The sequence below is a fragment of the Lepidochelys kempii genome, chromosome 4 (genome assembly GCF_965140265.1).
Source record: "Lepidochelys kempii isolate rLepKem1 chromosome 4, rLepKem1.hap2, whole genome shotgun sequence".
NCBI classification, from domain to species: Eukaryota; Metazoa; Chordata; order Testudines; family Cheloniidae; genus Lepidochelys; species Lepidochelys kempii.
Genome location: NC_133259.1, coordinates 77,823,932 through 77,849,179, shown reverse-complemented (window position 1 = coordinate 77,849,179; position 25,248 = coordinate 77,823,932). Strand labels below are relative to the sequence as shown.

Genomic DNA, 25,248 nt, shown 5'->3' with positions numbered 1-25,248 from the left:
TGAAGAAGGGAGAAAATGAGAGAGCCTGGCTCAGTCTAGGGTTGACTGGCGAAGAGGCAGGAGCTCACTGCCTCCCTATCTGAGAGGAAGGGTCACTAGCCTGCCAGCCACCAAGGAGTAAGTATTGTCTCCTTCCGGCCAAGAGAGACTAAGGAACCTGGGGTAACAGATGTAACTGGGTGATAAAAGCACGAACACATTTATGGCTGCCCCACCTGAAGAAGCCAACAGGAAAATAAATTAGTATTTTCCATCACTAATTAGGATTCTGTACACACATACAGATCAGAACAACTGAATCAGAAAGGGTGCTTTTCAGAGTAAACCTATGATTCAAATATCAGTTGCATGCCTCAAGCTTTTTGGAAGGTAAGCACACAGAGAAGGTTTCTCTGGACACAAGACGGGCTTTGCTAACTCTGTCTGGAGTCAGATACATTAGAATCTTTACCCAATAGAACTAGTTATGAGAATACTGGAACCTGTTAATTTTGCCTACCATCTTTCAGACATCAAAATCTTTCATTGGGTACACAGCCTTCCCACAGAAAATACTCAAGAAAAGCATAAAGGATACTAGTGACAAGTGACCATTGCTTCATCCTTTCGGTAATGGAAAAATGGTGACCTCGTAGAAGTGGAAAAGGTAATTTAGGACATGGATGTATGAGAAATCCATGAACTCCTCTATCCACAACCAGAGCATATGCCCTTTCACACACAACATGGACTCCTTCTCAACTCCTACTATGGTGGTGCATTGCAACCCCATCCATAAGTAGTTACTGCCGCAGTGGCAAGATTAATTCTGTCCTACCAGGGTCAACCTCCACAGATTTATACTGTAGAATTTTGCTATTTGTGCTACATATTGACAGATATTCCCCTGATCTGCTTCTACAGATCCAGAGTCCATACTGTATGGAAACCCTGCAGAAGGAATAGCTTCCCATGCCTCTTGAATGGCATACCAACCCAGTTCTTCATGTGCAATCTCTCACCTGCCATAAGAAGTGGAGAGGAGCATTGGGCCCCATGTAACTTTCCTAGCTTTTAATCTTTTTCTCTTTAAGCAGGCAAACAGTGACACCACCATGTACTTTTTAAGACCTGTCTCTGATACCATCTGTCCTTGCTATTGTTTTAATTCTGTATTAGGGCAGTAAACAACATAGGAGCAAGACTTAGTTGGAGTAAAAAGAGATACCCCTCACTGCCATTATATCTAAGCACTAAAATAAGTAAAATTAAAAATATAAATTATGTGAAGTTATCCACAAGAGCTACCTTAAAACTACTGTCATTGCTACAATCTGACATATGTTAAACCGTCAGATTGAATGAGACCAGAGAAAACTGCCTATCCCACCATCCCAACATAGTAACAAACATATAGGTAGCAATGACCACCAATAAAAAGCTTTAAAAAACAATTTATTCATTTAACACTAAATTGTGTTTGAATTAGACTCTTGTAGTCCTGATTCACTAGTGTCTCACTCCAATTTTATGCTAGTGTAATATCAGTGAAAAAATCAATGGTGTAACTTGAGTAACATAGTGGTAACCACGATCCTATATTTTCTAATTAGTAAATATGTGGTAGGAAACACAAATGCCTTTTTACAGACAGTTAAATCCTATAAACATGGGGAACTGCTATGGATTAATCATGTCGGGGAAGTGGAGGTCAGATGAAGAATAAGAGTGTGAAAAGGTCAGCATTTAATATTTTTCATCTCCATTAAGTGGCCAGAATGCAGACTTAGCATTTCTCTCACTAGGAAGTTGAAGAAGTATTAGCATTTCTTCTTAATTAACTCTGTTTTGAGTTCCGTAGCAGGTGGCCTTAGTGAGGTGCAACAGCTTTGAAGAACCCTTGTCTGTGCATTAAAAACCCACAAGTGACTAACCAAGAATATGCCTCCTTGACTTGAAGAGAGAGACCTTATATTTGTGATAAGTAACTCATTTAGTGTTTAAGACTATACCTCCATGATTCACATTCCAAAGATAATTTTTCCTGCTACCTAATTACACAAGAGTGTTCTGGTATCCTTTAGGACAATGTTAGGTCCTGAAATTACTCCTGACGGGAATTCTGCACCAAAAAATTAAAAATTCTACACACAATATTTTAAAATTCTGCATATTTTATTTGTCAAAGTAACACAATATAATCATGCCAGTTTCAATTATTTTGGTAATTTATTTCAAAACACCTGTCAACAAGTATGTCTGTAACAGACAAAAAAGATTCAAGAAATGTTTTTGAGAAATTGATTCCTTATTACGCATATTAATACAGAACTAAGAGTAAAAATGTATTTAAACTACAATACAGAAACGTATTTCCCACACCCCTCAGAAGCAGTGCAAAGGCTTTGGAGAGTCAGGGGAGCTGAGGGAGAGGGGAGGAGCCTGGGAGTGGACCTGGAGGATTGTTGAATGTGGGTGGGAGATGTATGAAATAGGGGTTTTATTTGGGGGGGATTGTTAAAGAGTTGGGGAGCCTCCCCCATTTAGACCCTGGCTGACCCCTAGCCTTTCGCATTCAGTCAGATGCATCTGCCTCCTGTCCCCATGTGTTCCTGTACTCCCCTCCCCCATCCCCATGGGTCCCTGCCACCTCCCACTCAGATATTCCTGCCCCCTGGTGTCCCTGCATCCCTGCACCACCACTCAGCCACTCCCGTCCCCTATCCTCGTGTTCCTGCACTTAGCCACGCCCCACCCCATGTCCCCATATGGCCCTGAAACCCCTGGTGTTCCTGCATCCCCACTCCCATTCAGCATCTCCCCCACCCCCGGCCCTTCTGAACCCAAGTCTACCCGCCAGCAGCCCTGTGTGCTCCGCTTTGTTCCCTCCATATCTCATTACCCCCTCACCTGGCCCTGCAGGCATGTTGCTGTCAGAAAAGCAGCCTCTGCTCTTTCCCTATCGGTAGCTGGCACCACAGCAGCCCCTGTTGTGTGAAAGGCATAACTGCAGCACCGCTCCAGCAGAATATATTTTCTGTGAAGAAAAAAAAGCTGCAGGGGATATGAATTCCACACACCTGCAGTGGCACAGAATTTCCACAGGAGTAAAATGTAGAGGGATATTTAGCACCTCCTAGATCTCAGCCTGAGTGTGCAGACAACCACATATTAACATTTCAAAATCAGTATTCAGACTGATTACAGCCTCACACAATATCTGTCCATGCAAGTTATTCCTGCCAGATGAATGGAGGCATCTGGATCAGGGAGAGCATGGACCTAGCCTCCTGATCTGGAATGTTCCCCTCTTCAGTTTGAGCCATGAAGGTACAATGAACTGTGAACTTTCTGAGATATCGAAGAGCCAGGAGGGGGTGCAAAAGTTGCATTTCAGTATGTGCCTATGCAGAGCTTTAAAGCACAGATTCGACTCCCAGTACGTAGAATGCACAAAAAGAGACTCCTAGATTATCTCATGTAAATATGAAAGTTCCTTGATATATAGAGCATCATTAAAGTTTTTGGATTTTAGACTACATAACTAATAGAATTTAATACACATTATATATACACACAATATAAACAATATATTGCCTTTACAGAATAAGACCTCCTAACATCCTGAAAAATTAAACATGGTATGTACAGTGACAGTGGCTGATGAAGGATTGTTATTTTTGGAATTCTACTATAAACAAATATAAATAAACAGCTTAAAAATTTACTTCAAACAGGCACAGTATAATGTCATTAGTCTGCTAAATATCATACCATGTGGACTAAAGCATGTTAGCAAACTAAACACTGATGTAGCAATTCCACTTTACAAAGCAGAACATTTTCTTCTGCTTCCCAACCAGGTAAACCAGTAAGCTCTCAGAGGAGACCTTAGCAACAAAGAAAGACCATAGCTTTCTTAAAGGATGGGCTTCTGTTAACTTCTGTGTATTTACAGTGTTCATTGACTCAGCAGCATCACACAGATAAAGCCCACAGGAAATGTAGCAGTTAATAAATTATTAAGCTGCTCTCCTTTAAAAAAATCAGCACTGGGCAGTACAAAGGTTTGGCATGTTCTGTCAAATGCAAAAGGATCTTTCCAATATTGAAAAGAAGAATTATCTGAGCTTTGGAACAGCTGGCTCTGCAGATCCCAAGACCCACCTGGGATCCACTTACTGCAGCCTGTCATTCTTGCAGAGATTTAATGTTACTACAATGAAACATAAAAAGAAGCTTCAAAACTACCGCTCTCTGATTCTGCAAAAATGTTAACTGATATTTGCGATTTGTTTATAATATGGCATACATTTAAGTAAAAAAAGAAAAGGAGTACTTGTGACACCTTAGAGACTAACACAAGTACTCCTTTTCTTTTTGCGAATACAGACTAACACGGCTCCTACTCTGAAATCTGCCATTTAATTGAAGAGCCACTTTACTAAATTACCAGGTTGATTTTTACATTTCTTTCTTTGATGCTTAGGAACCACCATCTACCACAATGAACTGCTTAATTAAAAAGTTATCAGAATCTATACTTTTTGAACAGGAATCGTAAGCTTAGAAATTACTTTAACTCATTTTAAAATCAAATAATTGTCTGACCGACAAAAAAACAACCCCCGCTCAAGCTGTGTTGTTTCACTTAACTGACTCCAACAAGGGTCTAGCTTTCATAAGTGTTCTGTACACATGGAGTTTCTTGGAACTTTTTATTCACAGGGCAGGTGGGAAGGGCAGCTGCCTAACCAGATCAGGTTTGTTAAACTTCAAAACTAATACTTACATCTGCCCCCTCCTCTCAAAGCCTTTCCTCAACATATGATTCTAAATTTAGCATCAGGTTAGGAAGCTGGATAGTATGCTAGTTCTAATGTATTTAGCTTGTCAATTATGCAGAATGGATGAGAACTGTGTATCTCCTCATACTCATACACACTCAAATCTTAGTTAAATGTGAGGTTAATGAAAATAAAATACCAATATCGATGACTAGATCCAGGCATAGTAAAAGATAACACTTTATAAACTTCTTCACACAGGTCTGCCTAATCATCTCAGTCACATTTCTACCTCAGTTATTTTTCATGGAACTCTTTTGAACACAGATTGATAATCCTGCCAAACTGGGCTCTAGGAGTGTTACTTGGTAAAGCATTCACTAGAGTCTTGGCTGGCTTGAGACCTAGTCATTCATTTTCATTTGCAACATAAGCAAATCAAGGCAATAGTACTATCTGGGGGAAAATGTTATTTGCCTTTCCATATCTGTTCTTTGAGATGTGCTATACTGGTCCATTCCAAAGTAGATGTGTGCATGCCCTAAGCCTGTGTATTAAAGATCTGTGACCTTTTTGTACAATTTATCAGGGTGAGACACTGCTCGATTCAAACCCTCTTTAGTTTGTAGAACTCATATTCTGAATTTACTTTTATTTCTTAGGTAATCAACTTTCATCTCTATGCTTATTGCTAATAATCACTTAAAATCTTTCTGCAGTTAAAAAATCTGTTTTATATTTTACCTAAAACAGTGTGTTTTGGTTAAAGTGCTTAGGAAATCCCAGGTCAGTTTACAAAGGCGAGTGTGTCTCCTCTACACATCAAGGAAGGGGTGGGCTGAGTAATGAACTAACATTGGTCAGGCTTCTGACCAGGGCAAGATGGTACAGTTCTGGGGTGCAGGGCTGGGAACCTGGTGGGAATTGTCTGCAGCCTCTCTATTGTTGGTTCATGAGTGGCTGGCAAAGCATTCATGTAACTCAGTTGAGTGTGTCCCTGCCTGTGAGTATCTTTGTAAGTGCAGTGCCTGCCAGAAGCTTGTAGCTTGACAACAGCATCACAGAGTGAGTGGGACAGAGGGTTCAGTGGTCCCACAGTCCAGGTTTCACCCCGGAAATCCCGTTACACCTTCTGTGTCCTGGGAAGGGCAGAATGTGAAAGTAGAAGTCTCTCTAATTGAGGGTAGCATACCAGTCCCCGGGGAGTGAATAATGGAAGCCAATGAGACGATGTGGAACTTCAGCCTCTTGGGTTGAGTTCGTGCAGGTCTAGAATAGGCCTGAGACCACCCTTGGGTTTCGTGATTATGAAATAACAGAAGTAGAACCCCCAACACCTTCAATTCTGTGGAACCTCTTCCACAGCTCCCACCCGTAGGAATGATTGAACCTCCTGGGCCAGAAGCTGCTCCTAAGAGGGGTCCCTGAAGAGGGACAGGGAAGGAAGAACTGAACTGAAGGGTATAGCCACTTCCACCAACCTCAGCACCCAACAGTCCACAGTAATACAGGACCATGCCTGGAGGAAGTGGGACAGGCAGTCCGCAAAGGGGAAACAGGATCCAGAAACACAGAATGGTATGGCATCCTCAAGCATCCCGTTAAAAGGTGTACTTAGAGCCCCCTGAATGCCTGGGAGGGCTAGGTATTGATACCAAGGAGGAAGGGTGCAGTGGTCTTTGTCTAATGCCCCTGCTACTTTTCCTCTATGAGCTCCGCCAGGTGGGCGGAGGGAAGTACTCAGAGGATTGCTGAGGCCAAGAGTGCGTCCTTGACATTGCCAAGGTATACAGATCCAGGGACTTAAGAGTTGTCCTGGAATCTCTCTTTCAGGCCATACAGCTTTGCATCAGTCTGCTCTGAAAAGAGTGAAGCGCCCTCAAAAGGCAGGTCCTAGAGCATATGTTGAACCTCCTGCAAAAGGCCTGAGGACTGGAACCATGAGCTCCTACATATGCAGAGGCCATGGACCTGGCTGCCAAATCCGCTGCATGCAGGGCCACCTGAAGGGAAGCCCTCATTATAGACTTTCCTTCCTCCACCAAGAAGGAGATCTCCAGCCTGGCCTCTTGCAGAATCGAATCCTTAAACTTCAACCTGGACCCCACATGCTGAAGTCATATCTGCTCAAGAACACCTGTTGATTAGTGATCCTGATCTCTAATCAAGTAGACCTTTCTACTAAACAGGTCCAGCTTTTTTAAGTTCTTTACCTGGGGGTTGCTCCCTGAGAATGCTATTGATTTTGTTCATTGGCAGCAGAGACCACCAGAGATCCTGGTGCAGGGGATAAGTATACAGGAACTCATAGGGGTTACTCTCGATGGGCCCTCTCTTTGGTCAGGATGTCAACAAAACTATGGGAGGATTCCTTTACTATCTCCACTTGTATGCCCAAATTTTGAGCCACCCTTTTCACCCCCTTTCTGGTGGGCCTTGTAGTTATTATGGGAAGGCAACATGCCTGCTCCAGCTGAGGGCACCACTCCTCACCTTCTGCACCGACTGGATCTTGCAGGGCCAGCTCCTGGTACTCAAGAACCCGGAGAGGGCTCTGCTCGAAAGGGTGGCAGAGTCCTTCTTGCAGAGGCCATCGAATAGGAGTGCTCGATGGGGGTAAAACGCCCATGGATTCCAAAAAGGCCACTGCATGGGTACAAGTGACCAGAAGGGCAAGGACCTGGTTGCATTCCCCGGCTCAGGGTAATCACCAGGTAGTACCGACTTGAGGAGTGTCGGGATTGACTCCTGGGACAGGAGCAATACCACCTCACCTCCGACTTTGAAGTTGAAGAGTGTCTGCCTGGCAACCACGATGGAGCGCTTCCCAATGGTACAGGAGTGGGGAAGTCAGGACATGGCAATATGGCCAGATTCCCTTTGGCTAGATGGCCCTGGTACCGAAAAGTAACTGGTGGCCACATACTCCCTTCAGCCTGCTGGCACTGATGCCACCGACTCTTGTACTGCCAGTAACACCAGCACAGACAGTGAGAGCAGGTCCCTGGCAGCAGCAAAATCCTCTGGCATGGATTGCATCGTAATAGCACCAGCAGAATGCAGATCTTCCATTGCTGATAGTTTGTTCAGTCCAGACTCAACGGTGCCCATGCAGGGGCTGGAGACAATGGCATTAACTGCTGAGCTGCTGGAGCCAAGGAGTGGCCTGACACAGGCTACACTCTGCTCTGGTGTCCGTGCTTGGTAATCCTTGGAGTCAGGAAACATCCTCTCTTGGCCAGCAGCTTCTTCTCCCTCTTTGTCAGGACCAGGAATGGTGAATGGTGTTGTGCCTCCCAGAGAGTGGGAGGAGCACCCCTCACCAAGATTGAGGTGTTCAGTGCAGAGTTTCCCGGTCCTTCTTGGTCTGGGGCTGGAAGTGTGCAAATTTTACAATGGCCTCCAATGTGATCCTCACCCAAGCACTTAAGGCAACTGGAGTGCAGGTTGCTCAGGGGCATAGAGTTGTTGCAAGCGGCACAAGGCTTGAAGCCCAGCAACCAAGGCATGCCTTGGTACCAGGAGCAGATGAGACACTGCTAAAATTTGGAGAAACTAACTAAACTAACAGCTAAGACTTAACTCCTAACAACAATTACACTGAGAACTATATACAAATAACAGAGAGATATAGTCCTCCGAGAAACTTGCAAGGGGAAAGAGAACAGTTTCAGTGACTGTCATGGATGGTAAGAAGGAACTGAGGGTGTGTGGGGTTGGCCAGATCCTTTATACCAGCACTATGGGCACGTGGCATGAGAGGGCACCAGAGCCAACCCAACAGATACCACCAAGGGAAAAATTTCCGACGACTGTGCATGGGGCGCGCACACACCTACTTGGGAATGGACATGTGCAATCACTTGAACAACTGTGAATTTTCACTGTGCATGGTATTTCTTACAAAATATTATTTAGGTGGTGAAATTCTTCACAACTAATCCCAAGCAGATGAGAAACTACAAAAAACGTTATGTCAGAGAAATAATAGTGATGATAAAATTCTCTCTCTGGAAAGTCTTGTACCACTTTTTCATGAATGTTACTTTTCTTGGTTTGATGTTAATAGAGACCATAGCGCAGGGGTGGGCAAACTTTTTGGCCTGAGTGCCCCATCTGGGTATGGAAATTGTATGGTGGCCCATGAATGCTCATAAAATTGGGGGTGCGGTGCGAGGGCTAGGGGTGCGGGCTCTGGGGTGGGGCCAGAAATAATGAGTTCAGGGTGCGGGAGGAGGCTCCAGGCTGGGGCAGGGGGGTGAAGACTCCGGCTGGGGGTGCGGGCTCTGGTGTGCAGGAGGGTGGGACCAAGGGGTTCAGAGGGCGGGAAGGGGCTCAGGGCTAGGGCAGGGGGTTAGGACGCTGGAGGGGGGCAGAGTGGCAGGCTCTGGGCTTACCTCAAGCAGCTCCTGGAAGCAGCGGCACGTCCCCCCTCCGGCTCCTATGTGGCAACACGGCCATGGTTGCCAGCCAATGGGAGCTGCAGGGGTGGCGCCTGGGGCGGGAGCAGTGTGCAGAGCCCCCTGGCTGCCCCTATGCACAGGAGTTGGAGTGGGGACATGCTGCTGCTTCCGGGAGCCACGCGGAGCCATGGCACATGTAGAGTGGGGCAAGCCCCGGACCCCGAGGGCCGGATTAAAATGTCTGAGGGCGGGATGTTGCCCCTGGCACATAGTTTACCTACCACTGCCATAGTGGGTGTGGAGAATGCTTCTACTTGGCAAACTGCCTGAGTACCCGAGACTGATGCAAAGAGGTAGTTTAATACTTTTTGCAATTCAACAGCCACTGCGTTGCCTTCACTGAATTACAGCTCCATCACAGCCATACCAACAGATGGAAAGATGCTGAGCGATATCCCACTAGACAATCTGGGAGTCAGAGACCTGAAAAATGGGCAAAGAAAGCTACCAGTTGTGACTCTCCCTGCCTCAATCCAAACCACTGTTTTGTCTGTTTTCTGGCACAGCAGTGTTCTGATTCCAGTAAGAATGTTGTTAGAGTCTATTTTCATGAGACTCTAGTGTCTTCTATACTGAGTTACGGGGAATTAAGCAGAATCCCTACCAGAAACTAACCAAACCAATTCCCCAATATGAGCAGTTGAGGCTACTTGTACAGCATGGGAAAGAGTCTTCAGGAGCTGCAAACACCACACCTGTAATGCTCACAATATATGCCATCTCAGCATAGAAAGCAGCAAACTTGAAATACTGGTTCCCAGTAAGTAGTGCATTACCTTCCCTCTAAACGTGGTAAGAATGCCCTCAAATCCAGTTTCTTTGAAAATACTCTGAACACATTATAATTGGGTGATGTATCTGAGAAACAAATTCAGTGCTCAGTAATTTTATCTCCTAATGCAAAAATATTGAACCGTTTGAGGACCTATAGATGCTACAATGGTAATGCTACAGCTTTATGTACCGTTCACTCCGCTAATGTGACCTGCTTCAAGTTAATTTGGTTGTCATCTGAAGTTTTTAATGAATACAACCCTGATATTTTTAAATGCTGAATGCCTTAGTCTACAGAAGGTATTTCACTTCATCTCCAGCCTTTGAAGCAGAAAAAAAGCCTCTCAGACAAATTGAAAGTAAAACACGTTTAATTTTTTTGAGAGACATAATTCTGTTTATTGACTAGATAAACTAGTCTTCATTTAGCACCAATAGGCAGAAACAAAATTACAGAGAAAATGCAGATAATTTATGTTTCTATATATAGTTCTAAACAAAAAAAATATTTATTTACCAGGTCCCATAAGAAATATTAGTACTAAGCTGACAAAGAAACTGGCTTTAAAGGTCAAGGAAGAGTTGAATGATCTTCTTCCCTTTCCTCTTTTTTAAGCACCATTTTTGGGGATATGCTAGTTTGAGGGGAAATATTTTTTTCACCATTTGAATATTGACAATAGTGGAGGGAGGTATCGGATGTCCCTTCCAAATATCTCTGCCCTTTCCCCCACTCTTTTTATGTATCACTCCTCATTCTCTCAATTTTTCTTCTCTCCATTATTCTCCGAGCTTCTTTTCTAAGGGCTGATATACATTAAAAGAGTTACACTACTGCAACTAAACCATTTTAAATTGATGTAGTTACACCGGTGCAAACCCCTAGTATAAAGGCTGACTTAAACCTGACCTGTATTGATTTAAGTCAGTAAATTACTGAATTAAACAAAAACAGTTTAAGTGAGGTTTAAATGAGTTTAGGTGCCCATATTTTGGGGATTTGTAGCAATGTAACTAGATTAATTTTAGATCAGTGCAACTTTTTTCTAATGTAGACTAGCCCTAGCTTCTCTTCTGTCAGCATCACTCACTACCCCTCTCCTTTTGCTTTTTCTCTCCCACCCCCTTCTTTCACTACACTGTCAGTGTATTAAGGTTGGAATGTGTTTGCTTCACCTTCTCAGGCCTGACCATGAAGCCTCCTAGAAAACACTTTTCTCCCAAACAATGTTGATAAAGTAGAGAAGATACAAATACCCTTATATTAGCTCATATACATCATTAAACTAAATTCCTCCAAAAGACTGAACATGGCAGAGATTAACGGTATTTATGGAATTCAACATTTTATTGCCCTCCCAATTTTATAAGCCTGATTATATGACTGCTTCTAGTACACCGATTTTAGATGCTACAATTTGAGCTCATCATAACTACTCCACCTTTAGTGGCCTACAGAAAGTGTGAACTGTATAACACAAAATATCATTACATACCAATACTTCCTACATGCTACACAATACTTATCTCTTGAAGAATTATATATCACTACTTTTTTGAAGTTTAGACATCAAAGATTAGCTATTATATTTTACTTTTCTACGTTATTGTTCTAGCACAATTTGCCATGTTCTGCACAAAGCCTCCCAAAATGAAACTGATTGACAACCCCCAAATCATACAGTCCAAATTGGCTAAGGACAGACACAAAGTGAATTAGTGATCAAACATCCACTGGTTTGACAGAAATGCTTTGACACCATTTTCAAAGCTAATGGTATGCCATTACTCTCCTTATTATGCAGGATTTGCCCCATGGACTCATACAGAACAGGCAGGAATGCTATTCAGGCTGGTCTGATGCCTCTCAGCTTGAGGATGTTCATATGTAATCTTAGGCAGCCCTGACACCATATTTCTTGCATCTGTAAGTGGTTAAGGTGGGCACCACAGCTTGTTCCTGATGTGTTGGTGTTAAGTGCCACAGTCAGCAAACTCTAGCAGGTAAGAGTCAACTTTTGGAGTTGATCACACATCTATGAACTCTATCAACTATAATGGTGTGAAGGACAATTTCTTGTAGTTCACAAGGACCTGCCTCTGATCAGGTAATCATCCAGTCTCAAGTAGACATGGATTCCCACTTTTCTTAAATGTGCTGTTACAATTGGCAATCTCTTCTCAGCCCATTCCACATTGGAAATTACTGCGGCACAAAGCCTTACCTGGGTCAAGCGGTCCCTGATAATATGAGGTGAGCAAAACCTGACTGTACCAGAAGTTGACAGGATGTCAGATAACTTATAGGATTCCTCTTATATCAATGACATCTCTTTCTCTAGCATTATGGTGATCCATACAAGGAGTCATCAGGTACCAGTACCGGTGCTGAGGATATTGCATCATCAGGGGGTTTAGACCAGAGGTCCATAGGCAGCAATAGTGGGGTACTGATATTGCTCTACCCCTGGATCCAGTTCCTTCCAACAGAATACTCTAGTGTAGGCCTTCTAGTCAGAGACACTGAAAGGAAGAGTGACCTCTTCCTCAGTGCGGTGGAGACTGGCTTCTCAGTGCCTAAAATGGTGGATACCAGTAATCCCAACAGTGCCATGGTGACATACCATATGATTAATTAGTTAATTGGGTATCATTCAGTCCAGTGCCAGTCCTGACAAGCTGGCAAGGACCATTTCTTCTCACCATTATGCCCCGATGACTGTGAAAAGAACGGACTTCTTCTAGGGGTGACACCAACACGTATGGTCTCAGTACCAGGGGTTCTAGCCATCACTATTCTGATCAGGGCAATATAATATAATCAGTGGTCTAAAATCAAGGTAATCAAAAGAGTTCTGAAGAAAGAAAGTTTGTAGAAGGGTTAGGCAAAGCTAAGAACTAAAAAGACAGACATTTGCCAGGTTCCATTTTGCTGCCACAGGTGGTCAGAGGGAGGGTCATGGCCACCACACCCTTTATGCCCTAGTCAAGTGTGTTCCCAGAAAGAACAGCATTATAAATAAGATTCATCTGGTAAATGCTTAGTCTGTGCACAATATATACTCTTGAGCATCACTTTTTGGACTATTTCATTTTTATGTTACTATATTCTATACTATATATGAATTTTAGTAATCTTTATTTGATATAAAATTATAGTACACAGCCTAGGTTTCAAAACACTCACTTTTGTGCATACAGGTAAAGGTCTTCACTATGTGTATATACCTACATGACATATAGATTAGATATATAGATTAAAAAAAAAAAGCAGAGATGCTTCACTGCCCATTCAGACCTTGATACTGCAAGCTCTTCCATGTGGGTGGACACCTGCATTGAGCTTCACTGACTTCAAGTAGTATGTAATACTGTTATTGGGAGTACAGACAATCCAACGCACTCTTAAGTTTATGTGGTTTTGAGGCTATTTATACCTTCAAAGAAAATTAATTTAAAAAAATTAACAAAAATAATTTACTTTAAATTTAGGAGTTTAAGGGGGAGTGGTTGAGGGAAACCATTTCTTACCTGGTAGGCTGTGATTCCAATTAAAAGGAAAAAAGGGGAGGTTTGCCAGAAACAGATGGTATCCCACTTCTTAGGGCTAACATATGTATACTGCTGTAAATAGAGAAGACAAGGCAGGAAAGGCTTTTTTGCAAGCAAGGAACAGAGATTGAAGAGCCTGCAAAGCAAGTTGCTTTCTCTGAGACCACAAAAAGAGTATTTCAGCTTCCAAGTTTTTTCATGGGTTGAGATAGAAAAGGAGATGGGACGAGAGGAGCTGGCAGGAAGGCCACCAATGTAATCTATCATGACACTGTTTCAGAGCTTTCCAATACATTTTGCAGAGGAAGAAAACAATGGCTCTTACCCAAGACCCTACAAAATTCCTGACACCTTAGTGAATAATGCTGCAGTGTGGCGTTTAGGTGGGTCCATTAATAATGATGGCATCAATGAAGGAAGGGGGAAGATCACCGCAAGATGATGTGTGGGAAGACGATATGTAAACAGCAGAAGTTCACAAGCTCAGTTGACAGCTATGACCATCTGCTGATAACTTGGAGACAGCAGGCTGAATGACAGAGAGAGATACTGAAACTGGCTTGAAAGCATTAGGATGACAAGCAGGAATGGCAGCGTAGGTATAATAAATATAATATAATATAATATAATATAATACAGGGATAATAAATCTCTTCAGTATTGAGAGCTCATTAGTATTCTCATGCCACTATGAAAGGGGAGATTTATGGGGCAGAGGGAGGAGTTGGGTAATGTTAAGGGTGCATGTGGGAAAAGCTATCTGTTGATAGTATAAGACAATGGAAAAAGAAAGCCAGTCATTGGCTGATTTATCTTCTCAGAGAAATCATCATTAGGTGACATTCTGGATAATGTTTTTAATAAGCAGTAGTCATTCCCACAATTCTAGGACCGCAATGACTTGGGCTTTCAGTTTGCTCCCATATCTGGTATAGCGGGGGAATATGACATGACAGGGCATGACTTTCCTTGTTCAGGGGAATCTGCTACATATAATTAAATAGGGGAGTCTGGTCTCACCATTTGTGTGGGGTCTGCCTATCATGTTACAGGTCTGGTAATAAGCAGATGTATCTGTTGGAGTTTTGGGACTGTAGCTAGAAATACTGTTCTGCATTGCTCATTTTGCTTTCTAATAAAGACAAGACCTTTTTTCACAATACAATATTATTTCAGTCTTTCTTTTTGCAACAGGTACAAACTATCAGTTCCTCTACTTAACAGCTACCAGTTTCTGAAACATTTTTATGGAATTCTTTTGGCTATTTATACTAAAGATCCAGATATTAAGTTTAACTGACACAGAGAAAACAAAGTTGGTCAAATCTCCCAGTTTCATAGAGCTGGCCTCTAGGAAATACAAATCCTATGGCTGTGGGGCGCGCTCAGTTTTGCCAGAGCTAACTTCAGTTTTCAATTAAAAAGAGAAGGGAAATGAGAGAGAAAGTGTTATAACCTTAAAAATGCAAACCGACTTGAAGTTTTGAAGTATGTCCTTGAATTTTCTCCTCAACATTTCCCCCTACCCACCCCAGCATTCATTTGAATTCTGTAGGGAAAAAGAGGTTGCAGGCCTGCTGATTTTTTGAGCGGACCCAAATATCACTCTATAGCTGTAAAATGGGAATAAACACCATGGTAACACTTAAAAATAACACATCACACATTAATACTAACCAGTGGTGCAAGTAGATTTTAACTCTTACTGGTACGGTACCAACCCCAACCCACCCCCCAAATGTTCCATGACTAGAGCCCTTCACGGATACAAATTTATACCTTCAGATGCGGATATCTGTGGACAGAAATTGGTATCCACTGAACCACAGGGCTCTCCCGGGAATCACAGTGGTGAAAGGAGTAGAATGTGGGGACGCCGCTCCCAGAAGCCAGCACCCCACGCTGGCAGCTCCTCCGGCACAGCTGTACCGCCCCGCAGCTCTATCCTCTGGTGGGGCTGTACAGACCCCAGACAGTAGACGCAGCTGCATGGAAGGACTGGGGGCAGTGCAGCCATGCCAGAGGAGCTGCTGGCACGGGACACTGGCTCCTGGGAGCGGCAGCCCCATGTTCTGCTCCTTTTGCCACTGCAATTCCCGGAAGAGCGCTGCGGTTCTGAAAATGTATTTTTCCAGTATTGTGTACTGGCAATAAATATCTTAATGGTACAGCATACCTGACGGTACTGGCTTACTTGCACCACTGATACTAACCAAAAGGACTCAACAGTACAATAGCATCCTAGCCTCCCCACACTTTAAAAGCCTATGTGGCTCAATTAGCCTTCCATCATGCCCTAGGGTCAACAAACTGCAGCTTTGGTGGACAAATGGCAGGAATTGATCGCAGAGTTGAGGGCCCTTAATTGAGAACAGCCTGTGCCTACTTCCTAACAATGTAAATCTAGGGGCTGTTAGCACACACATCTAATCTGATATCAACCGCCTCAAGCTCTCAGGACCCAACTGTACTGAGTTTTTATACACTAAAAGCCTCCTTACACTGCACTGAAAGCAAATAAAAAGCAAGAACATCCAGTAAAAGAATAGGTGAAATACGTTCTTTGTAGCTAAAGCGGCTAAGCAAGTGAGCTGCAGAACTCCCCACTGTCTGCAGTTTCTGAGTGCTCCCTACACAATGCATTGCAATCATGGGATCAGAAAGTCAGAGGCAGGACTGACTGTGGCAAAGTCTATATCGAAGAGAATTTGGTACTATTGTCTAACCAAACCCTAATAGCAAAAAGCTATTTCAGTCACTGAAGTCATGTGGGACTATAGTAGAATTCAGGAATCCAGAAGAGTTAAAGATATAATGAACCATCATAACAGGCACACCTTTGTCATCTACTGTCAATATTGGGGACAGGCATCAACCCTGCCACCTTCTCCAAGTGCTTCTCTTTGCCTATTAGCATTGTTTCCATCTTGTCTCATCTGAGCCTCAACAAAAATTTGCTCTCATACAGGCTCCAATTTCTGGCCATTGGGAAGGTAACAGACTAACATTAAGATATAGTTTCTTGAACAGGGGCCTTGAGAGATGCCAGGCTTCGTTGCTTTTGTGTAGAGGCTAACAAGCTCCACAAAAGAATCCCATACCTTCTGTTGTAGACTTTGCCATCATAAGGATCAGGGTCTAATTTACAGGTCCCTAGCATATTCAGATCACATCAAAGGAATTGTCTGAAACTCAGCAAGAAAAGTTGGGTTAGGCTTATTCCTCCTGACTTGGTTCTACTAACCACAAATGTGGACAGACCAGTCTGAATTTAGTCAATCCTATTTCCAGACTACACAGAAAATGCCTCACAACAAGAAATATTCAGTTCCATTTCAGAGCAACCAAAGCCCAGATTCACTAGGCTATCTACCATTGTTCATTGGCACCTCAGACACAATAATGATATTCAACTTTTATACAGTGCTTTTCATCCATAAATGTCAAAGAACTTTACAAAGGTAGGTAAATATCATTATCTTCATTTTGCAGATAGGAAAACCGAGACATGGTAAAGTGAAGTAACTTGTCCAATATCACACAATAGATCAGTGGTAGAGCCAGGAACAGAATCCAAGTCTCCTGATTATAGTGGAGAAGAAGAAGGTTTTCTCGGTCTCCTGTTCAGCCATTACGTAAGACTTTAAATGTAGTTTCCATAATTAGTTCATGTGCAATAATCACTACCAGCACTGAATCTGGGTCCTCAACATGCCATGTGAATGCCCTAACCACCAGGTTTCCACGGTATGCATCCGATGAAGTGAGCTGTAGCTCACGAAAGCTCATGCTCAAATAAATTGGTTAGTCTCTAAGGTGCCACAAGTACTCCTTTTCTTTTTGCGAATACAGACTAACACAGCTGTTACTCTGAAACAGGTTATATTGGCGGTTCTAGGGTGGGTCTCCTGCTCTATAGATTACACTATTGCTCCTTTTCAGTCCCAACTCCTGCACGATTACTTTTGTAACTGTATAAACTAATCCTTTTTATATAAGAGGTTAATTAACCTTCTGAAAGCTTCAAAGTGCTTCACAGAATCACAAACTACTCTATGCACTTAGCATAGAGGTTTCAGAGGTGATGAAGTGAGCTGTAGCTCACGAAAGCTCATGCTCAAATAAATTGGTTAGTCTCTAAGGTGCCACAAGTACTCCTTTTCTTTTCACCTAATTAAGGCCAATTGAAAATGTCAGTAGAAAGATGCTGGCTGGCTTCAGTGGGCTTTGGATCAGCCTTTTGATCACCTCTCCTTATCCAGGACTCAAATACAGCCACCATGGGCAGATATGAGAATGTAACAGTTAACTGTATACAGCAACACTGCACAACAATTTAAGAGAAGAATGGGACACACTCAATGGAAACTATGGAAGACACTGAGGCATGCAGAAGTAGAGCTGGGTGGGAAACAGTTGTCCTTTCAAAAAGAAAAGTTGTTTCAATCTGAAAAAAAGAACTTTGCAAAATTTTCTAATGGGGCATTCCAACAATTAAAAAAAAATCACAATTTTTTCAGAACAGGAAACTCAACATCAACCTTTTCACACAAACAATTCTGGTTTTGCCAAACCAGTATTTTCTGACAAAAAACATTTCAAAGAATTCCCGACCAGCTGCATTCAGAATGTAATTACTCAACTTGGAATTTGGCCTGGACAGTAGGGCTGATGCTTATGGTCATTCCTGATACTCAGGCTGGAAATGGCAGGTTAATTGATAAGTTTGAAAAATTATTTGATTACCTTTCAGGATCATACTACCAAAAAGTGATTGTGACTATAATCTGTTATTTTAAAATCAGAATCTGATTGCACATTGCTAGTTAATAAAACCTGATATTTAACAAAGGATGGATATAAACTTGTGTAACAGCATCTCTCTTTTTTTAACCAAACATTCTATTATTTAGATTACACACACACAAGATTGTGTCTGGATATCAAATATTACTTTTGTTAGCAAATAAAAGCAATGTTTCGGTCAACTTCGGGATATAAAATTTCTCCAAAGTTCTTAAATATCTCTCAAATGACACCAACGAAAATAAAGTCCCAGAGCTCTGACAGTTTTTTTCCTTTCTATTCCAGTGATAATTACATCAATAAGCCTGATTCAGCAGATTTGTTGCTCTCCAATTCATTAATTAAAACAATTTTACTGCTACCACTGTGATTTTTCAAGGACATCAAAAACACATTCAGAATCAAAACAGCACACATCATCAGTTTTGATATGTGCACAGCATGCTTTGCTTTCATTGCAACCCCACAATTAAAGGGACATTTACAACTTACACAAAAATGGGATATCAGGTTTTTCTTAAAAGATTTCTTTGTTTGTAGGACACATTTTGTTCAGTAGACTTGAGAAGCAAATTTTTTTGTAGTTTACTTCAGTCAAAAAGAGAAAATATGCCAAAAGTTCTCGGGAAGTGATGATTAGAAGAATGCATCTAAATGTAAATGCTAATATTACAGTAACTTTCATAGCAAAAGTCCTACAGCCTCTATTTCTCAACCTGTAGTATAGAATGGTTTCAGTTAAATACTACTTTGGTATGACCCATTTTACAATAAAACGTGCAATAATATAGTTCAGTCTCAAATCAGTCTTGAAAACGTTCATTAAAGAATAGGAAAAAACATGCAGATATAAAATGATGTGTATAGAAGCAATACAATTCGTTTATTGGGCTGTTTTCTGCAAGGCAGCACTTTGATTCTGAATCAGTAAGGACCAGCAGGTTACCTTGGGCACTTTTGTCATCATCTGAGAATACATAGTATTATATGTAAATAAAAAAAATAGTATTCAAAAAACAGTAAATGCCAGACACAGTGACATGTGAGAAGACCTCATAAATAAGTAAGAAGATTAAATTCAGAGCTATTTTGTTGTTATATAACAGAATCTTATTAGAATTAGAGTTGCACTGAATAAGATTATATGTCATATAATATTTATGGGTTAACACTAAGAAAGTGAAAAAACAGGCATTTTGCTTACTCTGTTGCAGAGGTTCAAAAAGGAATTTGAAAAGGATATTGTTAAGATGGATAGACCTAAAACTGATCTGTCACCCTATAGCAGGTATTTATGCCATGCTCTTCCATCATGTTATGCGTAGACCACAGAGATTATATAACAAGCAGCTCCTGGACCTAGAGTGTCCCCCCTTCTGCTAGTGTATGTTGTAAATTTAGGCTAGGGTTTGGTTAATTATATTTATTTTATTTTCTACTTGGGAAAGGAGAATCACAAAGATTGGTTTGGGAGTTAATCCTGGATATGATAAAATCCATAATCTCTCTTCCCACAGCTCTAAAATAATATTTTCCAATTTTAAACTGGTGCTCTAGTAGTTTAAAAAGTACACTAACAAAACAAAAATCACTAATACCCCTCCAAAAGAAGGGCTGCAACAATTTCAAAGATACAGCTACTAGAACAGGCAAACCATATACATATTTCATTGACCTAGGCATGTACATAACGTGAAGGAATGCATGCATGTCTGTTGTGCTGGCTCCATTCCTATGAACCATCTGGAGAATGAAACTGTAAAGAGCAAAGAATGTGTTCATTTCCATCACACTTTTGGCTCCAAAAGCTCCTGCAGGGGGAGCAGAGGAACAGCATGACATGAATATGCATACTCACTATATCCCAACCAACTCCGCATTTTATACTTGTTGGTAGGTTTCCCAGATTAGTAGATGTGATTTTAAGACTCAATCCTTCTTCTGGTGGGCTGACATAATCAATCTAGTGGAATTTCTTGCTAAAAGTCACATGTGGAACTGAAATGAGAACCTTCTATCAAGAAGAAAGAAAATACCTTTCTTTGGCTTTATTCATTTAACAATCACCTACGACAATGAACCTCTTCCACTGTGCTTGGAAAACAAATAAAAGGTTTCCTGAAAAATGCTGATGTCTATATGGTATGCTACCTGTTTACTTGAAATTCTGCAATTTAATCCTTTAACAGCATTGTTTTGTGACTAAAGCTCTTAATCCTTCCAATATTAAGCATGAATTAGTGTGGCATTAGTGGGGTCTTAGAAATAGGTATATTGCTAACACCCTGATAAGTCAAAAATAATGTCTGCAGGGAATTACTTATTCCATTGTGCAAACAGCTTGTAACATTTAAATGATTTTCTAATGGGATTGGGTAGTAGAGTAATATAACACCAGGCTGGGTAAGGCTCTGGTTTTGGTACTATTTTTAGCTGGTAGAGGCTAGAGGCACCATCCTTGGAGAAGCGTAGCTAGGGGACAACCACGACAGTCTCCAAGATGCAGTGTGCACAACTAAGTTAAAAAAATGGGGTGGGGAGGAAACGGCAGCTGAGAATGAAAACCAAGCTCTGATTCCCAGCTTTTTAAGGGGAAAGCCACCAAGTAAATATTGCGCATACACACTTTGCACACTTAAGCCCGAGTTTGCAAACCTTTTCTATGGGTCACAGTGCTTACGATCACAAATGGTCCCAATGACTTCAGTGTGGCCTACTTATGACAGGAAGTCAATGGGACTATTTATGACAGTGAACACAACGCCTAGCAGTAAGTACTTTCAGGACTGGACCCATAGTTATGAGTGTGAAAGAGGGAAATATATGTCATGATGTTTCAGAGCTCTTGCTTTTTAACACATTGAAAATCAAATTCTTTCTCCTAATCTGGTTTGCAAGTGCATATTTGGGATACAGATGCGTCTGTTTGTAAAACAAAATTATTAGAGAGACAAGGTGGGTGACATAGTATTCTGCTCACCAACAAAGTTGGTCCAATAAAAGATACTACCTCACCCACTTTGTCTCTCTAATATCCTGGGACTGACACAGCTACAGCAATACTATATAAAAAACCCAACATTTGGAATTCAGTCAGGATCTTTTAACCACCACCACAGGGATAGCAAAGAGGATTGTAATCTGTAGGACATGCTCATAATTTTAGCTTACATTAGGGAGCCACATCACATTTATTTGTCACATTTCAACATTTTACTAGGATGGTTATTAATTGGCAGGCATAAATCACAGAATCACTAGTATTTACACTCAAAGCCAGATACTCCAGATTTGCCACGAAAGAAAAACCAACGTGTGTCATGACAGGAATAATTTCCCCTTATTTTAAGCTATATTTACATTTTATATTTTACCATGAACATTTAACATATTGATTCCCTGTATTTTAAAAAAATGCACTTCAATATGAATCTTCCACATTTGGTGGAAACAAAGTGTCAAAGAAGATAAACTTTCACAACTTGCATAGTCTCTCCTCTTAAATGGAGACCTGTAACATGGTCTACGTGAAATATGTTTTGAAACCTAATGGGACATTCAGGCCATCAAAATTTCATTAGCCTCACAGCAGTTCTAGTGTCTTCTTAAGTTGGACTGTTGGCCTCCCTCTCAATAAATAAATCAACTGTAATCCTTTTTAGTAACTAAACTCTTTTTTGAAGCAGTATCTAAAACATCAGACAGTCTGCTTGCATAATTTTACCAGTGCTGAATAATATGTTTTCCCAATTTATTCACAGTTATTTCACGCATTAAAAATAAAACACAATTCCAATTTTAAATTCATGAATGGAGCCAGAGAAGAGTACAAACCACTTATAAATATTGGCAGGGTATAACCAGATTTTATTTGTTTAAGAATTTATAAATGGCAGAAATACAAGATTCATAAAAATAATATCCTAAAATATAACACTGCTGAAGTACTCGTCTCTGACTAAATGAAGGCCTGGCTACCTAGAAGTTTTATGGTGTTTTCTAAAGTTTGTAAAACCTAGGCTCTGGCAAACCACTAAGAAGGAGTGAGCTCCAGCATGGGCCCTTCTAAATAGGGAGATCAGTAGGTTGACTCACCATTGGTTCCAGATAATTTAGTACCGAGAGCCAACAGGTGCAGCCCAACAGATCTAAACTTCCATGATGTTAGATACATAAGGGAATAAGTACAACCCTCAAAGAAAATCTCCTTTCCCCAATTTGAGATGTGAAATCTTCCCCACAAAGAACAGCTTACTCTCCAGGTTTGATACATCAAAAGTCCAACACACAGAGAGTAGTATTCCATTTGAGACCTCCATACTTTAGAGGCACTCACTTCCCTCCCCTCAATGTTCTTGTTTAACAGGAAAGAACAAGAAAGCGTTCCTTGGCTTCCTCTAACAATATCATATATTTTCTCCCACATACAGGAGCCTGACAATCCTCATTTAAACCACAAATCACAAAAATATTTGGTATGAATAAAAATACTGATTTGATTTCCTCTTTACAACATTAAGGGTACTCCTGTAAATAGTTACAATAAAAACATACTATGGCTTTTAGTTTAAAATCAAGACCAACTATTCTTTGCAATAGGTCGAGGACACTGAGATATACAAAACTGCTTATTACCACAGTGAGAGACAGTTTTAACTGAGCAAACAGCAGTAAAATTGCCTCTTCTATTTCACAGCTGAGCCAACAAGGTTAGTAAATTAATAAAACAAACATCCAGTCAAATAACTACCTCCCTAGTTTGCATTTTACTCAATACTTTCACCCACTTCACGTATTTTTTCTCTTTATGTTTCTTATATATGGTCATTTATGGAATAAAGACAGCATACTGTAATTTTGGTTATATTAAAAATCCTATGAAAATATTATAACAAAGTTATTACAAGAAAGCTAAAAGGGACATGTCTTCTAATATCTGGTGTACTTTAACTATTAACACTATTTCAGGTTCTGCTAAACCACCCAAAAGTAGGGTAAGAGTATTTTTAAAAAACTTTATTTTAAAATAATTAAATTCTGTATTAACCTCTTTTCATGCACTTAACTGAAAAAAAAACTTAATATACAAAGACTTCTTCCTTTCAACATGCAAAATTGCTGTTTAGGTTTTTGTGGATTTTAATTGCACAGTAATCCAGTCCCCAAGGCACATCAAAGGCCAAACTCCCCTCTTTACCATGATTTCAATTGCTCTCATCAACTTGTAAGTTTAAAGCATGATCAAATTTGTTCTTCAATCACTTGAGCCCTGTTAATACACTATTCTGTGTGCTCATTCATCCATTCTAAGATTCTGCAACTTCTTTGAGATGTCTTCAAGAGGAATTTACAAATACATCTTTGATTGCAAGCTGGCCTTGGGGTTAAACTTTATAACCACTTGCTTCACTATTCCACAGAGGATAACAGGTGACATGGTCTGAGATAAGTTAAAACTAATTTCTATTTTTTGTGCAATTAAATTCTTCAAAATTATAGCTAAAACATCACATGCACCACTTGTATAATGTAATTGACTGATGCTGAATATTGATTTTTCCTGGAAAAAAATACATTATTCAAGGTCATTCCTTGAATTTCATTGTATTTAAAAATATCACATCAACAAAAACAGAAAATAAAGTGTTGAATTATATACGTATACACATAAGAACTTACCATTCTCACTGTCGGACTTGTTTTCGTGTTCAGTATCAGTCAGAGTGAGGGCTGAGTTGGAACGGCTTGATAGACAGGAACTGCGCCCTGATTTGACCCCCCTGCCCCAAAGTCTCATGGCATGCTCTGGAGACATCACTCCTTCATTTTCAGTATCAGCATCTGACCCTGCACTGATAGAGTAACCTCTGTGGGGGAGCCCCATTTCCGCACAAAATGTCAGTCCTCGACGAGTTGCTGGTTCACAAACTCCTAACTGCCTTAGGGTAAAATTCTGTCCTGATTAAGGGAAAAAAAGAACAAAAAGTGAGAAATGTTTTAAAAACCTATAAACAAACACTCTTTAAGTGTACACGTTCCTCAGGTATCACTCAAGGTGTTTTGTTAAAGCTCCACATGTGTTCTGATCTAGTGAATTATTTTTCTTTCGCACACTGCGGTGCCCCTTTTCAGTCTGTGGCTTTGCACTGCTTTGTCAAATGCTTAAGCACATCAAAAGTGTTCTAAGGTAAGAAAGAAATAGAACACGACCTGCAAACTAAGAAAGGCCAAATCAGCACATAAAAAGGATTAAATATAAATGACAGACTTTTTTGCTTGACCAAAGTGTAAAAGCAATAACAAGTACTTGTTGGGATTATTTTTTTTCTGTCCTGGATAGAGTCCTAAACAACAGGGTACTGTCCCATCCAGATGTCACCTGTCATGGCAAAAGGAAAGACTTCCCTCAAGAATAAAACAGTTGTTCATTAAATGGAAATAGGGGCTCAGTTGGTCTTTATTAAATCTTCTGACTTAGTTTAATGCCTAAAGACAAACAAATATGTGCTTTTATTTCAAACAAATATGTGCCGGAATATAGCACCTGATTAAACTCACTGCTGTTTCTAGCCTCTTGACTTTTGCTACATATTCTAGATATGTAGAATCTGTATATTTTACTGATGAAACAAAGCCAATATATTTTTGTAAAATAGCTCATGTTTCGGGGAGGGAAGGTGACGATGTGCAGGGACAGAGACATATAAGTGTATCCCAAATGACTGTATTAATAAATTAGGCATAATAAACTCATGACACTTCAATAACTTAAACTGTTTAAATTGCGACACTCAAAAATTACGGCTGTTTTTAATGACTCTCTTCATCCTGCTTTTATTTCTGAAATCTACAGACACATTTTATGATATATAGACACTTGACATGTT

General features: G+C 40.8%; 1 protein-coding gene across 32 annotated transcripts in view; it reads right to left on the bottom strand.

Moving 5' to 3' along the window:
• TENM3 (teneurin transmembrane protein 3) overlaps positions 1-25,248 on the bottom strand; it is a 2,195,833-nt gene that overhangs the window by 416,999 nt on the left and 1,753,586 nt on the right. For 27 of the 32 annotated variants that reach the window (XM_073341694.1, XM_073341703.1, XM_073341702.1 and 24 more), the window contains one exon: positions 24,041-24,319. The exons of the other annotated variants lie outside the window; for them this stretch is intronic. In XM_073341694.1, coding sequence (XP_073197795.1) covers positions 24,041-24,319 — 279 coding nt within the window. The remainder of the gene's footprint in view (positions 1-24,040; positions 24,320-25,248) is intronic. 32 annotated transcript variants of the gene reach the window in all.